Below are 12,583 nucleotides of genomic sequence, written 5' to 3' on the forward strand. Positions count from 1 at the left end.
AAAGATGAAATAAAGGCATAAGCCGTAGTAACATTAGCTCTTCAGTTGGAAGTTAGTCACACTGAGAAAGTTAGATCCTTTTTGTATGAGGGACATTGGACTAAATGACTGGATTCTACAAAATATAAAAATTTTTATTAGAGCAAGAATTATATTGTGTACAGTCTTTAACCCCTGAAGGTAGGTAGGAAATGATTCTGTAGTCAAACCCTATATTTATATCTTTTGTCATACCACTTTGATTCTTTAAACCTTAAAAAAAATCTTCTGTCGTTTTCTAGGATGTAATTGGCTGTACTCAGGAGATGGATTTCATTCTTTGGCCTCGGAATGATATTGAGAAAATTGTTTGTCTCCTGTTTTCTAGGTGGAAGGAATCTGATGAACCTTTTAGGCCTGTTCAGGTAAATAAAGTAGTGAGCACTTCAGTGACAGCATCTGTAATAGGTTTAACTTAAATTCTGAGGGATATGGATCCAATAGTTATTTCATAAGTCTTTGCCGTCTTTTTAAATATTATGTCGTATGAGAACAAATTTATAGACTCTCTTGACACCTTTTGTTTTTAATTAACTTTTACTAACATCTTGCAGACTTTTTTTCCCCTCCCTGACAAAGTCTCAATGTTGACTAGACTGACCTCTAATTGCCTACGTACCCCAGGATGACCTTGAACTTCCTGACAGTCTTGGCTCCACGCTAGGTTTCTGTAGCTGGATATAGAACCCAGGCTTCACGTTTCCGAGTCACTCAATCTACACAGCTGCAAACACCCCCCACCCCACCCCCCAGTCCTCTTTACTGACTTCTAACTGCCATTTTGGAACATTTTTTTAAAGGGCATTTATCAGCCGGGCTGTGGTGGTACTAGCACTTGGAAGACAGGCAGGCAGATTATACCTTAGTTCACGAACTATTACTTGAAATTGTGGCTAAAGGTTATTAAAAGCCAGTGTATTAATCTTTCCCTAAATATTTTATATACACATTTAATCTAAATACTAATTAGTGATAACTAGGTGTGTGTGACCCTGTAGAAAAAGAAATGAGACAGTTTAAAAAAGAGCAGTAATAAGTTCAGGGTCATTCAGTTTGGAGCAAACAAGGCAAAAAGTAAGCCAAAATAAGTCCTCTTAAAAAGCTGGAGACGCGAGCTCCCTCGGGTGAAGAGCACTTGGTCTTCACTGGAGCTGGTTCAATTTCTAGCGCCTACATGGTGCCTTGCAACCAGGCACACACATGATATATGGACACATGCAGATAAAACAGCCATATAAAAAACAGTAAGCCGGGCGATGGTGCCGCACACCTTCAATCCCAGCACTCGGGAGGCAGAGGCAGGCGGATCTTGTGAGTTCGAGACCAGCCTGGTCTAGAAGAGCTAGTTCCAGGACAGGCTCCAAAACCACAGAGAAACCCTGTCTCGAAAAAAACCAAAAAAAAAAAAAAGTAATTAAATTAATAAAAGAAGGTAAAAGTAAACAAAGTAAAGCTTATACTTATGACTCACTGCCTTCTATGAAAAGTTCTTTGAACTAATTACAGGTTTCTTGAGCCTTCAGGATTGATTATAATATACGTGTAATAACTTTGCTATTAACTTTATAGCTCACCTGCAGTAAAATAAGCTAGTAATGTGACGCTAATTTCATTCCCTTAAGAAATTTAAAGCAGCATCTGTATGTTTTATACCTTATTGGGATTGGTTCCAAAATATGGAATGCATATTCTCAGTTTATGTAAAACAGTATAGTATTAGCATATAAATTTCTGTATACTATTGATCATATCTGGCTTGCTTATAACAGCCACATAATGGTGTTACACATATTGTTTAGGACATAATTGGGATATGGAGTCCATATTTGTACATTACTGATAGGGTTTTATTTTTCTCACATTTTCAGTCTGGGATATTGAAGATACGTAGTTGGTCTACTCTATCCTAAACAAGGCCATGGAGCTGTTGACTTTCCCAGCTGTGGCCCACTCCTCCCTTGGAAATGTTCTTAGTAAATGAACCCTGCTTCTCCCATTTAAAAAAAAAAAAAAAGAAATTGAGAGGACTTAAATATAAAGGCAAATGAAAAAAGAAATTTTAACTCAGACTATTTTTAAAAACCCAATATTTGAAACTTCTAAATTTGAGTACATTTGTAGTGGTGTTTAGTAGGGAGTAAAGGCTTTGAATGTGTCCTTGTCATGCTTAGTACAGTGAGATGCTGGGAGAGACTAGAGTATTTTCATTATTTCAGAGAATTTCTTTGTGTCTTCCTTATGCCAGTTTTATTTGGTGTGGAACATTCCTTAAGAAGAAATTCAGTAGGATATAATTTAAATGCTATGGAACTATATGGTGAATCTCAGACTATTTTCATTTTTTTGTTGGTGCTGTTTTTGGGGTTTTTTTTTTTTGGTTGAGACAAGGTTATTGTTAGCATCCTTGCACATCTGGCCCCACACCCCTTGGGGTACCTTGCAGAGTGAGTCACCACTGCATCATATCTGCCCCAGTGTTTTGTCCCTTTAAAAGGCAAAACTCCACCTATTTCTCTTCCTCTCTGTATCTCATTCTCAGTCTCTCTTTTCCACCAATCCTGTCCCCAGAGGCTGGTCCCTTTCCTCCCTCCTTTTCATTCCTTTTCTCTCAATAAAACCACTCACATACGCTCTGTCTGCATGGCATGTCTGTCCTACCCACTAAGGTCTCTTGCACATAGAATCATAATATTTGGTGCTGTGAGTACTATGTAGTCCTGGCTCAGCTGGAACTCTCAGAAATCCACCTGCTTCCTGAAGTGGTGAGATTAAAGGTGTGTGCCATCACACTCTGGCCCTGAATGCTAGATTTATAGCAAAAGCTATTGAGAGCTAGAGTCATGACCTAGTCTAGTGACTTAGTGGAACACTTGTGTGCAAGACCTGGGCTTATCCCTAGTGTCACCAAGAGAAAGGGAGAGATGAACAGTATAGCTCAGTGAAAGAGCCCAGCATTCACAAGTTACCATGGCAGGGGTAAAGATGTTAAAATAGATTTGATAGTGACACCTAAATAGCAGCCACTTAATCTTAATATTGCCTGCAGTGTTCTTAGTAGCATAATTGCTCAAGACAAATGAACTGTAACTGTTTACAGTTCTGAATTATCTGAAAGATTTTTTTAAAATACTTATTTATTATGTATACAATATTCTGTCTGTGTGCATGTCTGCAGGCCAGAAGAGGGCACCAGACCTCTTTACAGATGATTGTGAGCCCTATGTGGTTGCCGGGAATTGAACTCAGGACCTTTGGAAGAGCAGGCATCTCTCCAGTCCTATCTGAAAGATTTTAAAGATTTCTTGAGTTCTCTATTAAGCTTGATCTTTTTGCCTAGTATTTTCTCCCTTCTTTTGCCCTTAGACATGTGAAAGAATGAAGTTGACTTCTTCCATAATAGTAATTTTGGTTTTTTTCTTCCGTAGCATTTTTTTTTTCAGAAGCCCATTTGTATAAGTAGGGCTGTATTGCTCATTGAGGGCTTTGCATTTCATTGGATGCATTAGGTTTGCATTTCCTCTTTAATTGTCTGATGAAGTGGGTTAGAGCCTTAATGTATGGCAAGGAAGCTGAAGTTTTTAAAAAGTATTTTAAAATCACCAAATTATGTTGAGGAGTGTTGTTAGTGGAATTTTCTGTAATGTGTTTCTCAAGAGATCAAGCTAGATGTGATTTGGGCATTTGAAATGTAACTGTTAACTGAATTGAGTGTGTGTGTGAGTGAGTGATTTTGCTTCTTTGTTTTTGTTGTTTTGAGACGGGTAGTCTATCTTGTCTAGCCTCAGTCTTCTGGTTGCTGGAATTACAAGCATGTGTTACTATACCTGCAAGAAGTGCATTTATTTTAGTTTGATTTGAAATGAACTGAGTTTTACGTTGCCCATAACTTTAATTAAATCTAAGACACCCTGTGTGTCTCTTGTTTTCCATACTGGTCAGCACAAACATTCATGTGGAAGTAGTAGATGATGGTTAGTCAGTGCCATGTAATTGTAACTACATAAAATGTTTGTATTTTATAATTAGGCCAAATTTGAATTTCATCACGGTGACTATGAGAAACAGTTTCTGCATGTACTGAGCCGCAAGGACAAGACAGGAATTGTTGTCAACAATCCTAACCAGTCAGTGTTTCTCTTCATTGACAGACAGCATTTGCAGGTAAGAAATTTTTTAGGACTAGTTTGGTACTCATTTTAAGTTAAGAAACCTGTCTTAGGCCCCTTCAGAGAAGTTCCCAGACTTTTGTTTCTTATGAGCACTTCCTAAAGAGCAAGCTTTCCAAGTCCCTGGTCAATGGGGTAAATATCACCTGGGAGCTAATTAGAAATAGACTCAGTTACTGCTCCACTTCCAGTTGATCAAAATATATATTTTAAGTAAAATAACTTGTGGAGGGGGAGTGCAAGTGTGCAGGTATGTATGGCTATGTGTGGATGCGGTTCCTCATGCAGTGTCCAAGTCCTAGGGTTTCATCTGGTTCTGCTTCATAAGAACTGCATACCACTGAGATCCTTATGCTTGCTCCAGCAAGCACTTGACTGACTAAACTATCCCCAGGACTAGTAGACCACTTAAATGCAAATCTTAAAAAGTAAAGAAAAAAAAAAACTATTACTCACTTGTGGCAATCGAGGTATTTATCAAAACAGGCATTCTGCAGTTAAAAAATCAGGCTGAAAAGTGTGAGGATCGGCTAGGGCTGTTATTTATCAAGCATATTCAAGGTAGGGTGTAGTAAAAGGAGCGGTGGGCCGCAGCCCAGCTCCCAGCTGCCTGGCTAGCTAGCTTATACACCGAAATAACAACACACAAATTGTATTCATTTAAACACTGCCTGGCCCATTATTTCTAGCCTCGTATTGGCTAACTCTCACATTTTGATTAACCCATTTCCATTAAATATGTGTAGCAGCACGAGGCTGTGGCTTACCAGGAAAGATCCTAACCTCTGTCCATCTCATGCCGGAGATTCATGGCATCTGCCTGACTCTGCTTTCTTCCTCCCAGAATACTGTTTTGTCTACTCTACCCACCTAAGGAAGGGCTGGCCTATCAAAAGGCCAAGGCAGCTTCTTTATTTAACCAATGAAAGTAACACATAGACAGAAGACTGCTGTAGGGAATGCAGACATTTAAAGAGACAGTATGTGCTGAAAGGCATTCAGCGCAGCTGTGTGCCATAGGTCTCCCTAGGGTGGATGGGTAGATGTTCTTAGTACCTCTCAGCTTTAGAGAATGTGTTTCTGCCTGATGTTAAATTACACAAATCCTGCTCATAAAGTTATTGTGACTTGATTTTTGTGACATTTTTTGTTTTTGAGACAGGTCGCCTCTAAGTAACTCACAGAGATCTGCCTGCCTCTGCTTCCTGAATGTTATATCCCACCACACTAGTTTCCTTCCTCATGTTTCTGTTACATTTTAAATGAAACTTGGTCTAGCATGTTTAAGGCCTGTGATTCAATTAATGGCATTGAAAGCATATTGCGAGTACCTTTCAGTTTCTCAGTATCTATTATATAGAAGAGATTTTTTCTCAGTATCTACTATATAGAAGAGATTTGTTTCTCAGTATCTCCTATATAGAAATAGAAGAGATTTGTTCAACAAGTTGGTGCATTTCTCAAAGCTCTTAAAAAGTTCAGGACTCTTAATTTCAAAATCGGGGGTTTTAACCTGGGTGGTAGTGGCACATACCTTTAATCCCAGCACTCTGAGGCAGAGATAGGCAGATTTCTATGAGTTCCAAGGCCAGCCTGGTGTAAGAGTGAGTTCCAGGTTCCAAAGCTACAGAGAAACCCTGTGTGGGGAAAAAAAAACAGGGTTAGTGACCATCAAGAATAGAAAGACAAAGCAGCTTTAATAAACTTGGAAGAATATCAAGTTAAAAGTTAGTTGGTTGCCGGGCGGTGGTGGCGCACGCCTTTAATCCCAGCACTCGGGAGGCAGAGGCAGGCAGATCTCTGTGAGTTCGAGGCCAGCCTGGTCTACAAGAGCTAGTTCCAGGACAGAAACCAAAAACTACAGAGAAACTCTGTCTCTGAAAAAAATGTTAGTTGGTTGTCTCATAATTAAAAAAAAAAAAATTGGTTGTTTGGACACAGATCTGCATATTTCCCATCTGAGAGCAGATAGGAAACCCAGATCTTGTTTTACTGCTAAAGGGAACCAGTTTGTTCTTTGTTGCAGGAGCTGGTTCCAGAGCATATTACAGTTCTATTGACTTCCCCAGTGTTTTAATGTATAAATTCTCTATGCATTTATTTCAGGCATCTCCTATTTTCCCCCATATCATGCCTGGATAGAAAATTAGAAATCTCTTGCTATGTACACTTTATAGTAGTGTGCCATAGGCCTTAAATTGTGAGGGGCTGACAGTTTAAAAAACTATTAATTACTAAAAATTTATTTCCTTCTAGACTCCAAAAAACAAAGCCACCATCTTCAAGTTATGCAGCATCTGCCTCTACCTGCCACAGGAACAGCTCACCCACTGGGCAGTTGGCACCATAGAGGATCACCTCCGTCCTTATATGCCAGAGTAAATAAGAGCATTGACCAGCAAAATGGAGAAGACCAGAGAATGCAGCAGCGATTTTCTTTTCTTGTTTTCTTACCACTTTTCTTTCAGAGTTTAAAGAAAATGGACTCATGCACAGAACACTATGCATTTTGAAACTTGTTCATCCTGGATTTATTTTAATCATTTGTATCACAGAACTTTAAAAAAATTAGATGTCTTCTGCACGGACTGTGTGAAAGAAGATGCTTTGCAGATTGCTGCACTGCATCGGCATCTTACTAAAATGTGAAGGAAGGACTATTGTACACTGAAATGCTTAATGTATCTGAAAGCACAGGTGATGCTCAGTGTTGTGGTCTTCATGTTTGTGCTGGTTTTTGCCTCTGACATCTGTCATCAGTATTGAGGGTGAGAGTGAATGTAACAGGTATAAATAACATTTAAAAACTTAATAGCTTTGCTATAATCACCGTTGTTCCAGAGCACTGTCAGATTCATTCTAATGACCAGAATGGTTGTCACAAAAAGAAATTACAACCATGGGAAAGAAATCTTAATGAAAAAAGCATCTCGTTGAGGTTATTTCTGCCTCGTGTGCACTGGGCCATGTTTGTTTTCTTGGTACTCATTAGTACGTTTTTTTTTTCCCCAGATCTCTTTCCCCGAGTTGCTGTTATAGAGTACTCTGCTGTGTGCAGATGCATTTATACACATTAAAGCAGATCTGGAGTCTGGCGTGGCTAAATGCAGCTATAAAACCAAGGAACATTCATAGCTGCAAAAACCATCATAAGTAGAGGACTTTTTGGTTTTTGTTTTGGTGTTAGAAAATTTAATTACAAATAAAAAAATCCAGTGAATTTTGCAGAAATACTGGTTTCTACACCATCCTAAAGAAGTTGAGTGTTTGGAATAGAAAACAGAATTAAAAGTGGGGATCTTATATTGTAAAAATAACCAGAGTGTCAAGAGTTCTGAAAGCAGAACTTGATTGTGCAATGACATAAGGAAAGACTACTGTATAGCTTTTTTATTTTTATTTTTTTTGTTTTGTTTTGTCTTTTTTCTTTTAAATGAAGAAAAGCTTTGCTTAAGGGTTGCATACTTTTATTGGAGTAAATCGGAATGATCCTACTCCGTTGGAGTAAAACTAGTGCTTACTGGTTTCCATTTGTATTTAGCTTCTGGTTGGAATTTGGGGGGGAGGGAAATGAAACCTAAATAAAATAGGTGAAAGCTTCCTGGCTGTTCAGATGAATATATAAAACTTGCAGTGTTAACTTTTTTATCTCATGTCGTTGGTCACTTCAGGTTTGTTTATTCAGAAAAAACTGGTAGTTGTAACTTGAACAAGAACCTAAGACAGATGGTCAGCTTCAGTAGTTCCCTGCCTTTTGCTTTTGTTTCATAGAAAAGGGAGAAATAATCATTCTTAATGTACATGTTAGACAGTTAAGCAGCCATTTTTATCTCAGAATAATTTTGATAAATTGGCAAAGACCGTATAAGATGTTCTGGTGTAACACATTAAGATTTTAGCATTTTGGCACTAATTTTTTCTTTGTATATTTGTAAATATTTACCCAACCATTGCATTTTTGCACACAATTTAATTTTTTGCCCTTTCATACTTAGGGCAATGTTACAAGTAAGCACAGGATTTTGTGTGTGGGGGAGACGATGTTCTTGGTTACAAATATCTTTTTTTTTTTTTTTAAAGAAATACCAATTCCCATTCCCTCACCTCCTCCCATTCCCTCCACACACCCTCTCACCCCATCTCCCTCTAATCCAAAGAGAGGGTAAGGCTCTTTGCTTTGTGGAATGTCCAAGGCCCTCCCTTTCTTTATTTGGTTACAATATCTTATAGTACCATTACCAAGCTTCCAACATGACAGTGTATACCATTCATGTTCTTGTCAACTAAAAAATTCAGTTTTTCCGTGGTTTGACTTTGTACCCTTTGGGTTAATATTCAGAAGCACATGCCATCTGCTCCTTAAAGCTAACTGGTTCTGTACTAGTGCTTATTGCTAGTCATTGATGGCAAACAATATGAAAATATCCACTTACCCCCCCCCCTTTAGTTACAATGAAGCTTAGTGCCTAACCAAGCCAATCTTTTGAAAAAAATATTTCAGCCTTTTATGTGTATGGTGTGTGTATCATATCCATACAATGCCCATGGAGGCCAGTGCTGGGAATCAAACTCAGGTCCTTTGGAAGAGCAGCCAGTGCTCTTAATTGTTACGCTGTTTCCAGCCCCAACTAATCTTGATGGTTGCAAAAGATTTTTCAAATTTCACTCAGTACATTTCAGCATTTTGTGAACCTTGTCATATATAATATGAAAGACTGGTTTCTTGAGCACTTTCATGGATAAATCACAGCACCTCTCTTGAGTATCTGGACCCAGCTCCTACAAGGAGTATATAGGTCCCTTTAGTAGGAAAGGAGAGAAATCAAGATCTAGGTTTCCTGTTTGTCCACAGCTGAGGAGTCGAGAGATCTATCTAACACAACTATTGACTCAGATGTTTCAAGTCCACTCTAGTTTTGATCCCTGAAAAATGAAGGAAGCAAGCATCCTCTAGTTTTTGAGACCTTTGAGAAATGTAGTAATTTGCTAACTTTAATATTTAGTTAGTAGGCTGGGAGACAGGGGCTCATGGTATGTCCCCTCTATGCTAAAGATAGTAGGTTGAGATACACAAAATCAACATAGAAAGGTACTTAGGCTATTTCTAATGTCGGGCTTCATTTCAAACTTAGGCTACATGTTATAGGCTCTTCATTTCCCTGTATGGCTGTGGCATATCCACTTTGGATATTGGTAATCATGTCTCATAAAGTAAATGGAAATGTGACACAGTGTTTTAGAGCTGGGGAAGACCTAAAATTTCATTGATTATTGCTGTGTTGACATGTCTCTTTTTTTTTTTTGACATGTCTCCTTAAACTGGGTTTTCAGGTAATGGTTTTTGGAGGTGGGAAGCCTTTTTTTGTATGCTAATTCTTGTCCCCCTTTCCCCTTTGCCATGTGAAGGCAACTATCTGAACTAAGAAGTGGCCTGGAAAAGTGTGGTTGAAGTTGAGCTGCAAGTCTTTTTTTTTTTTTTTTTTTGGTTTATGTGTTATCCAGTCTATATGACTAACTAATGTCTATCACTTTTCTTTCTCCTTTAATACTAGGCGTCAGTTGTAGAGTAATATTAAAGTGGGTCTTCTAGCTTCTTTGCTTTACCTGTTACAAAAACAGTGAACTAAAACTAGTTAGGCAAGGTGGAACAACATAACTACAATCCCAGCATTTAGGAGGCTGTAGTAGAAAATTGTGAGTTCAAGGTTATCCTGGGTGACAAAAAAGCAAGACCAAAACATTGAACCAAGAACACCTTCATGCAATGATCATGCACCTGACTTAAAGATGTTTCAAAAGAAAGATACCCCAGCTGGACTTGTGGCACACATTTAATCTTAGCACCAGAGAAAGGAAGGTGGATCTCTGAGTTCAAGGTTAGCCTAGTCTACACAGTACCAGGATAGCCAGAGACTCTGGGAAAGAAAGAAAAGCAAAAACAACCCCAACCTCCATAACTATATTTTCGTTTTAGTTTCTGCACCCCAAAGAAAACACTTAGCTACTTCTTGGTTTTGATATTTATTTCAGAAAGTTACTACTCATTGTTGGGCTTCATTGGGTCACCCTGCTGTTTGTTCCCTCAGTTTCCCAGGTGTTTAGTATGTCTGCCTTGTGCTATTAATTTCCCTGTGGTCTTGTTGGTCAGATCCACCGAGGCAAATGCAAGTGTTTTTCCTTGCTTCAGAATTTGTGCTGTGATCACTACTACTTCTCCAAGTTTAGCAGGTGACATAAACCTTAAAAGAAAACATTAAAATATAGTGGTTAGGTAATTGTTGAAAGATTGTGACAAACTTCTACAGGCTTTCCTGTGTAACCTACAGATTATCTCAGAATACTACTGGCAAGCTTTTAGTATCAAATTCAAGTAGTTGGTCTGCAAGATGCTCTTCTTGACCCATCTTCCCTTCATTTATGTGTGTCTTTTCACATAAGCACGGGATTTCCTTGCCTTTTTTTCTTTAAAGTTTCCTATTTCATATTTATTTGAAACCACTGAAAGATTACTTGTAGCTTGCATTTAATCTCTTTAGCTTCTTAAAAGTGAAGTATCTGAGTGTTTATATCTCAGCAGACTTTATTGAACTCCAAAGTGACAGTGTAATAACTACAAGGAGTGGACTGGAGAGAGTGGCCCAGCAGTTCAGAGCACTGGCTATATAGAAGACCCAGGTTCAATTTCTAGCACTTGCATGGCAGCCCACAACCCTCTGTAACTCCAGTTCCAAGAAATCTGATTTCCAACCTCTGGTTCCTGTATTTGTGTGGTGCACATGCATACATTTTAAAAAGAAACAAGAAATGAAGAAAAGTTTAGCCATCTTGGTAATGAACTGCATTTTCAGTTGTCCCTCTGTATCTGTGAGGATTAATGTAAATACACCTGTCCACACCAAATCCATAAATGCTCAGGGCCCTTATATAAATATGCAAGTCAAGATCTACTTTACAAGAAATTTTAAGTTTAAATTTGCATTCATTTTGTGTGTGCTTGTACATAGTATGAGTGAAGGTCAGCAGAAAACTTGGTGTCAGTTCTTCCACTATGTGAGTTCCAGGGGTCAGTCTCAAGTCATCAGATTTGGTAGGAAGTTCTCTTACCTACATCTCACTGGCCCTGTAAGTTGTTTTTGTTGCTTAGCTCTCCAGCTCTCTATCTTTATGTGTATACCTCTGTGTGGATACATGCATACGAGTGTCCAAGAGGTGAGAGGGGTCAGGTCTCACTGAACTGGAATTAAAGGCGAGTGCTGGGAACCAAACTCAGGTCCTCTACAAGACTGTTTGTGTTCTTAAGCCATCTCTCCACCCCTTTTGTCTTCATGGGAAAATAGTCATCAATTGGGCTTGCTCACCACACAAGATAAAGACCACCAAATATGGCTCATTACCATAATGTCTCTTCTGTCCATCTACAATTTGTCCTGTATTTTGATTATTGAACTCTCAATTTATTCCCAGGCGTAAGAGAAACTGACAAGGTTCCAGTTTTTTAAAACTGGGTCTTGTTGACCTTGAACTGAAGATCCTCTTGGTTCAGCCTCCCAAGTGCTGGGATAAAAGACATAAGTCACTATGCCTAGCTTTAGAACTCAAGTTTTCAATTTGGAAAAGTGACGTACATTTTCACAATCGTGAATGACAGGCTATCTAGGCCATACTGCTCCCTGATCCTGTCATTTAAGCCATACTCACAGGAGAGATTCAGGATCCCTTCCTAGCACCTGTGTTCACTTTGATGCAAGATTTTGGTAACATATGGGAAATAGTCAACAACTTTTCTCCAAATGTCATTCACACTTTTCTTTGGGAGAAGAGGGTGGGGGTGGGGGTGGGGAACACAGGGTTTCATAAAGTCAAGGCTAGCTTTGAACTCTTCTGATCTTCCAATGTCTACCAAGTGTTGGAATTATATAACATCTGGCTAATTAGTGATACTTTAATTACTGTTTTAGGGTTTTTCTTTTTTGTTTGTTTGTTTTAAAATGGGGTTTCACTATGTGGCCCAGGCTGGCCTGGAACTCACTAAATAGGTCACCCAGCTTTGATGGACTCACAGAGGTTTCACTTGCTTCTCCCTCCCAAGATCTGGGATTAAAGGTATGTCCCAGCATGCCTGGCACAAGTGATTTTTGTTGTTGTTTGTTTTTTGGACAGGGTTTCTCTGTAGCTTTGGAGCCTGTCCTGGAACTAACTCTGTAAACCAGGCTGGCCTTGAAGTCACAGAGATCCACCTGCCTCTACCTCCTGAGTGTTAGGATTAAAGACATGCACTACCACCACCGGCACAGATGATACTTTTAAGGATTATATGAAAGTTATAAATCATGAGTTCAGGCCGGGCAGTGGTGGCGCACGCCTTTAATCCCAGCACT

The 12,583-nt window shown here is 38.9% G+C and overlaps 2 protein-coding genes across 2 annotated transcripts in view; one reads left to right on the plus strand and one right to left on the minus strand.

Annotated features, from left to right (window-relative positions):
- C16H6orf62 (chromosome 16 C6orf62 homolog) overlaps positions 1–7,806 on the plus strand; it is a 12,802-nt gene extending 4,996 nt beyond the window's left edge. Inside the window, exons 3-5 of the mRNA XM_005354974.3 lie at positions 282–404; positions 4,066–4,200; positions 6,462–7,806. Of these exons, the coding sequence (XP_005355031.1) occupies positions 282–404; positions 4,066–4,200; positions 6,462–6,587 (384 nt within the window). The 3' untranslated portion in view covers positions 6,588–7,806. The remainder of the gene's footprint in view (positions 1–281; positions 405–4,065; positions 4,201–6,461) is intronic.
- A 2,403-nt stretch (positions 7,807–10,209) lies between these two features.
- Positions 10,210–12,583, minus strand: part of Acot13 (acyl-CoA thioesterase 13) — a 12,325-nt gene continuing 9,951 nt past the window's right edge. The window contains exon 3 of the mRNA XM_005354976.2: positions 10,210–10,444. Within this exon, the coding sequence (XP_005355033.1) occupies positions 10,288–10,444 (157 nt within the window). The 3' untranslated portion in view covers positions 10,210–10,287. The remainder of the gene's footprint in view (positions 10,445–12,583) is intronic.

The sequence above is a fragment of the Microtus ochrogaster genome, chromosome 16 (genome assembly GCF_000317375.1).
Source record: "Microtus ochrogaster isolate Prairie Vole_2 chromosome 16, MicOch1.0, whole genome shotgun sequence".
NCBI classification, from domain to species: Eukaryota; Metazoa; Chordata; class Mammalia; order Rodentia; family Cricetidae; genus Microtus; species Microtus ochrogaster.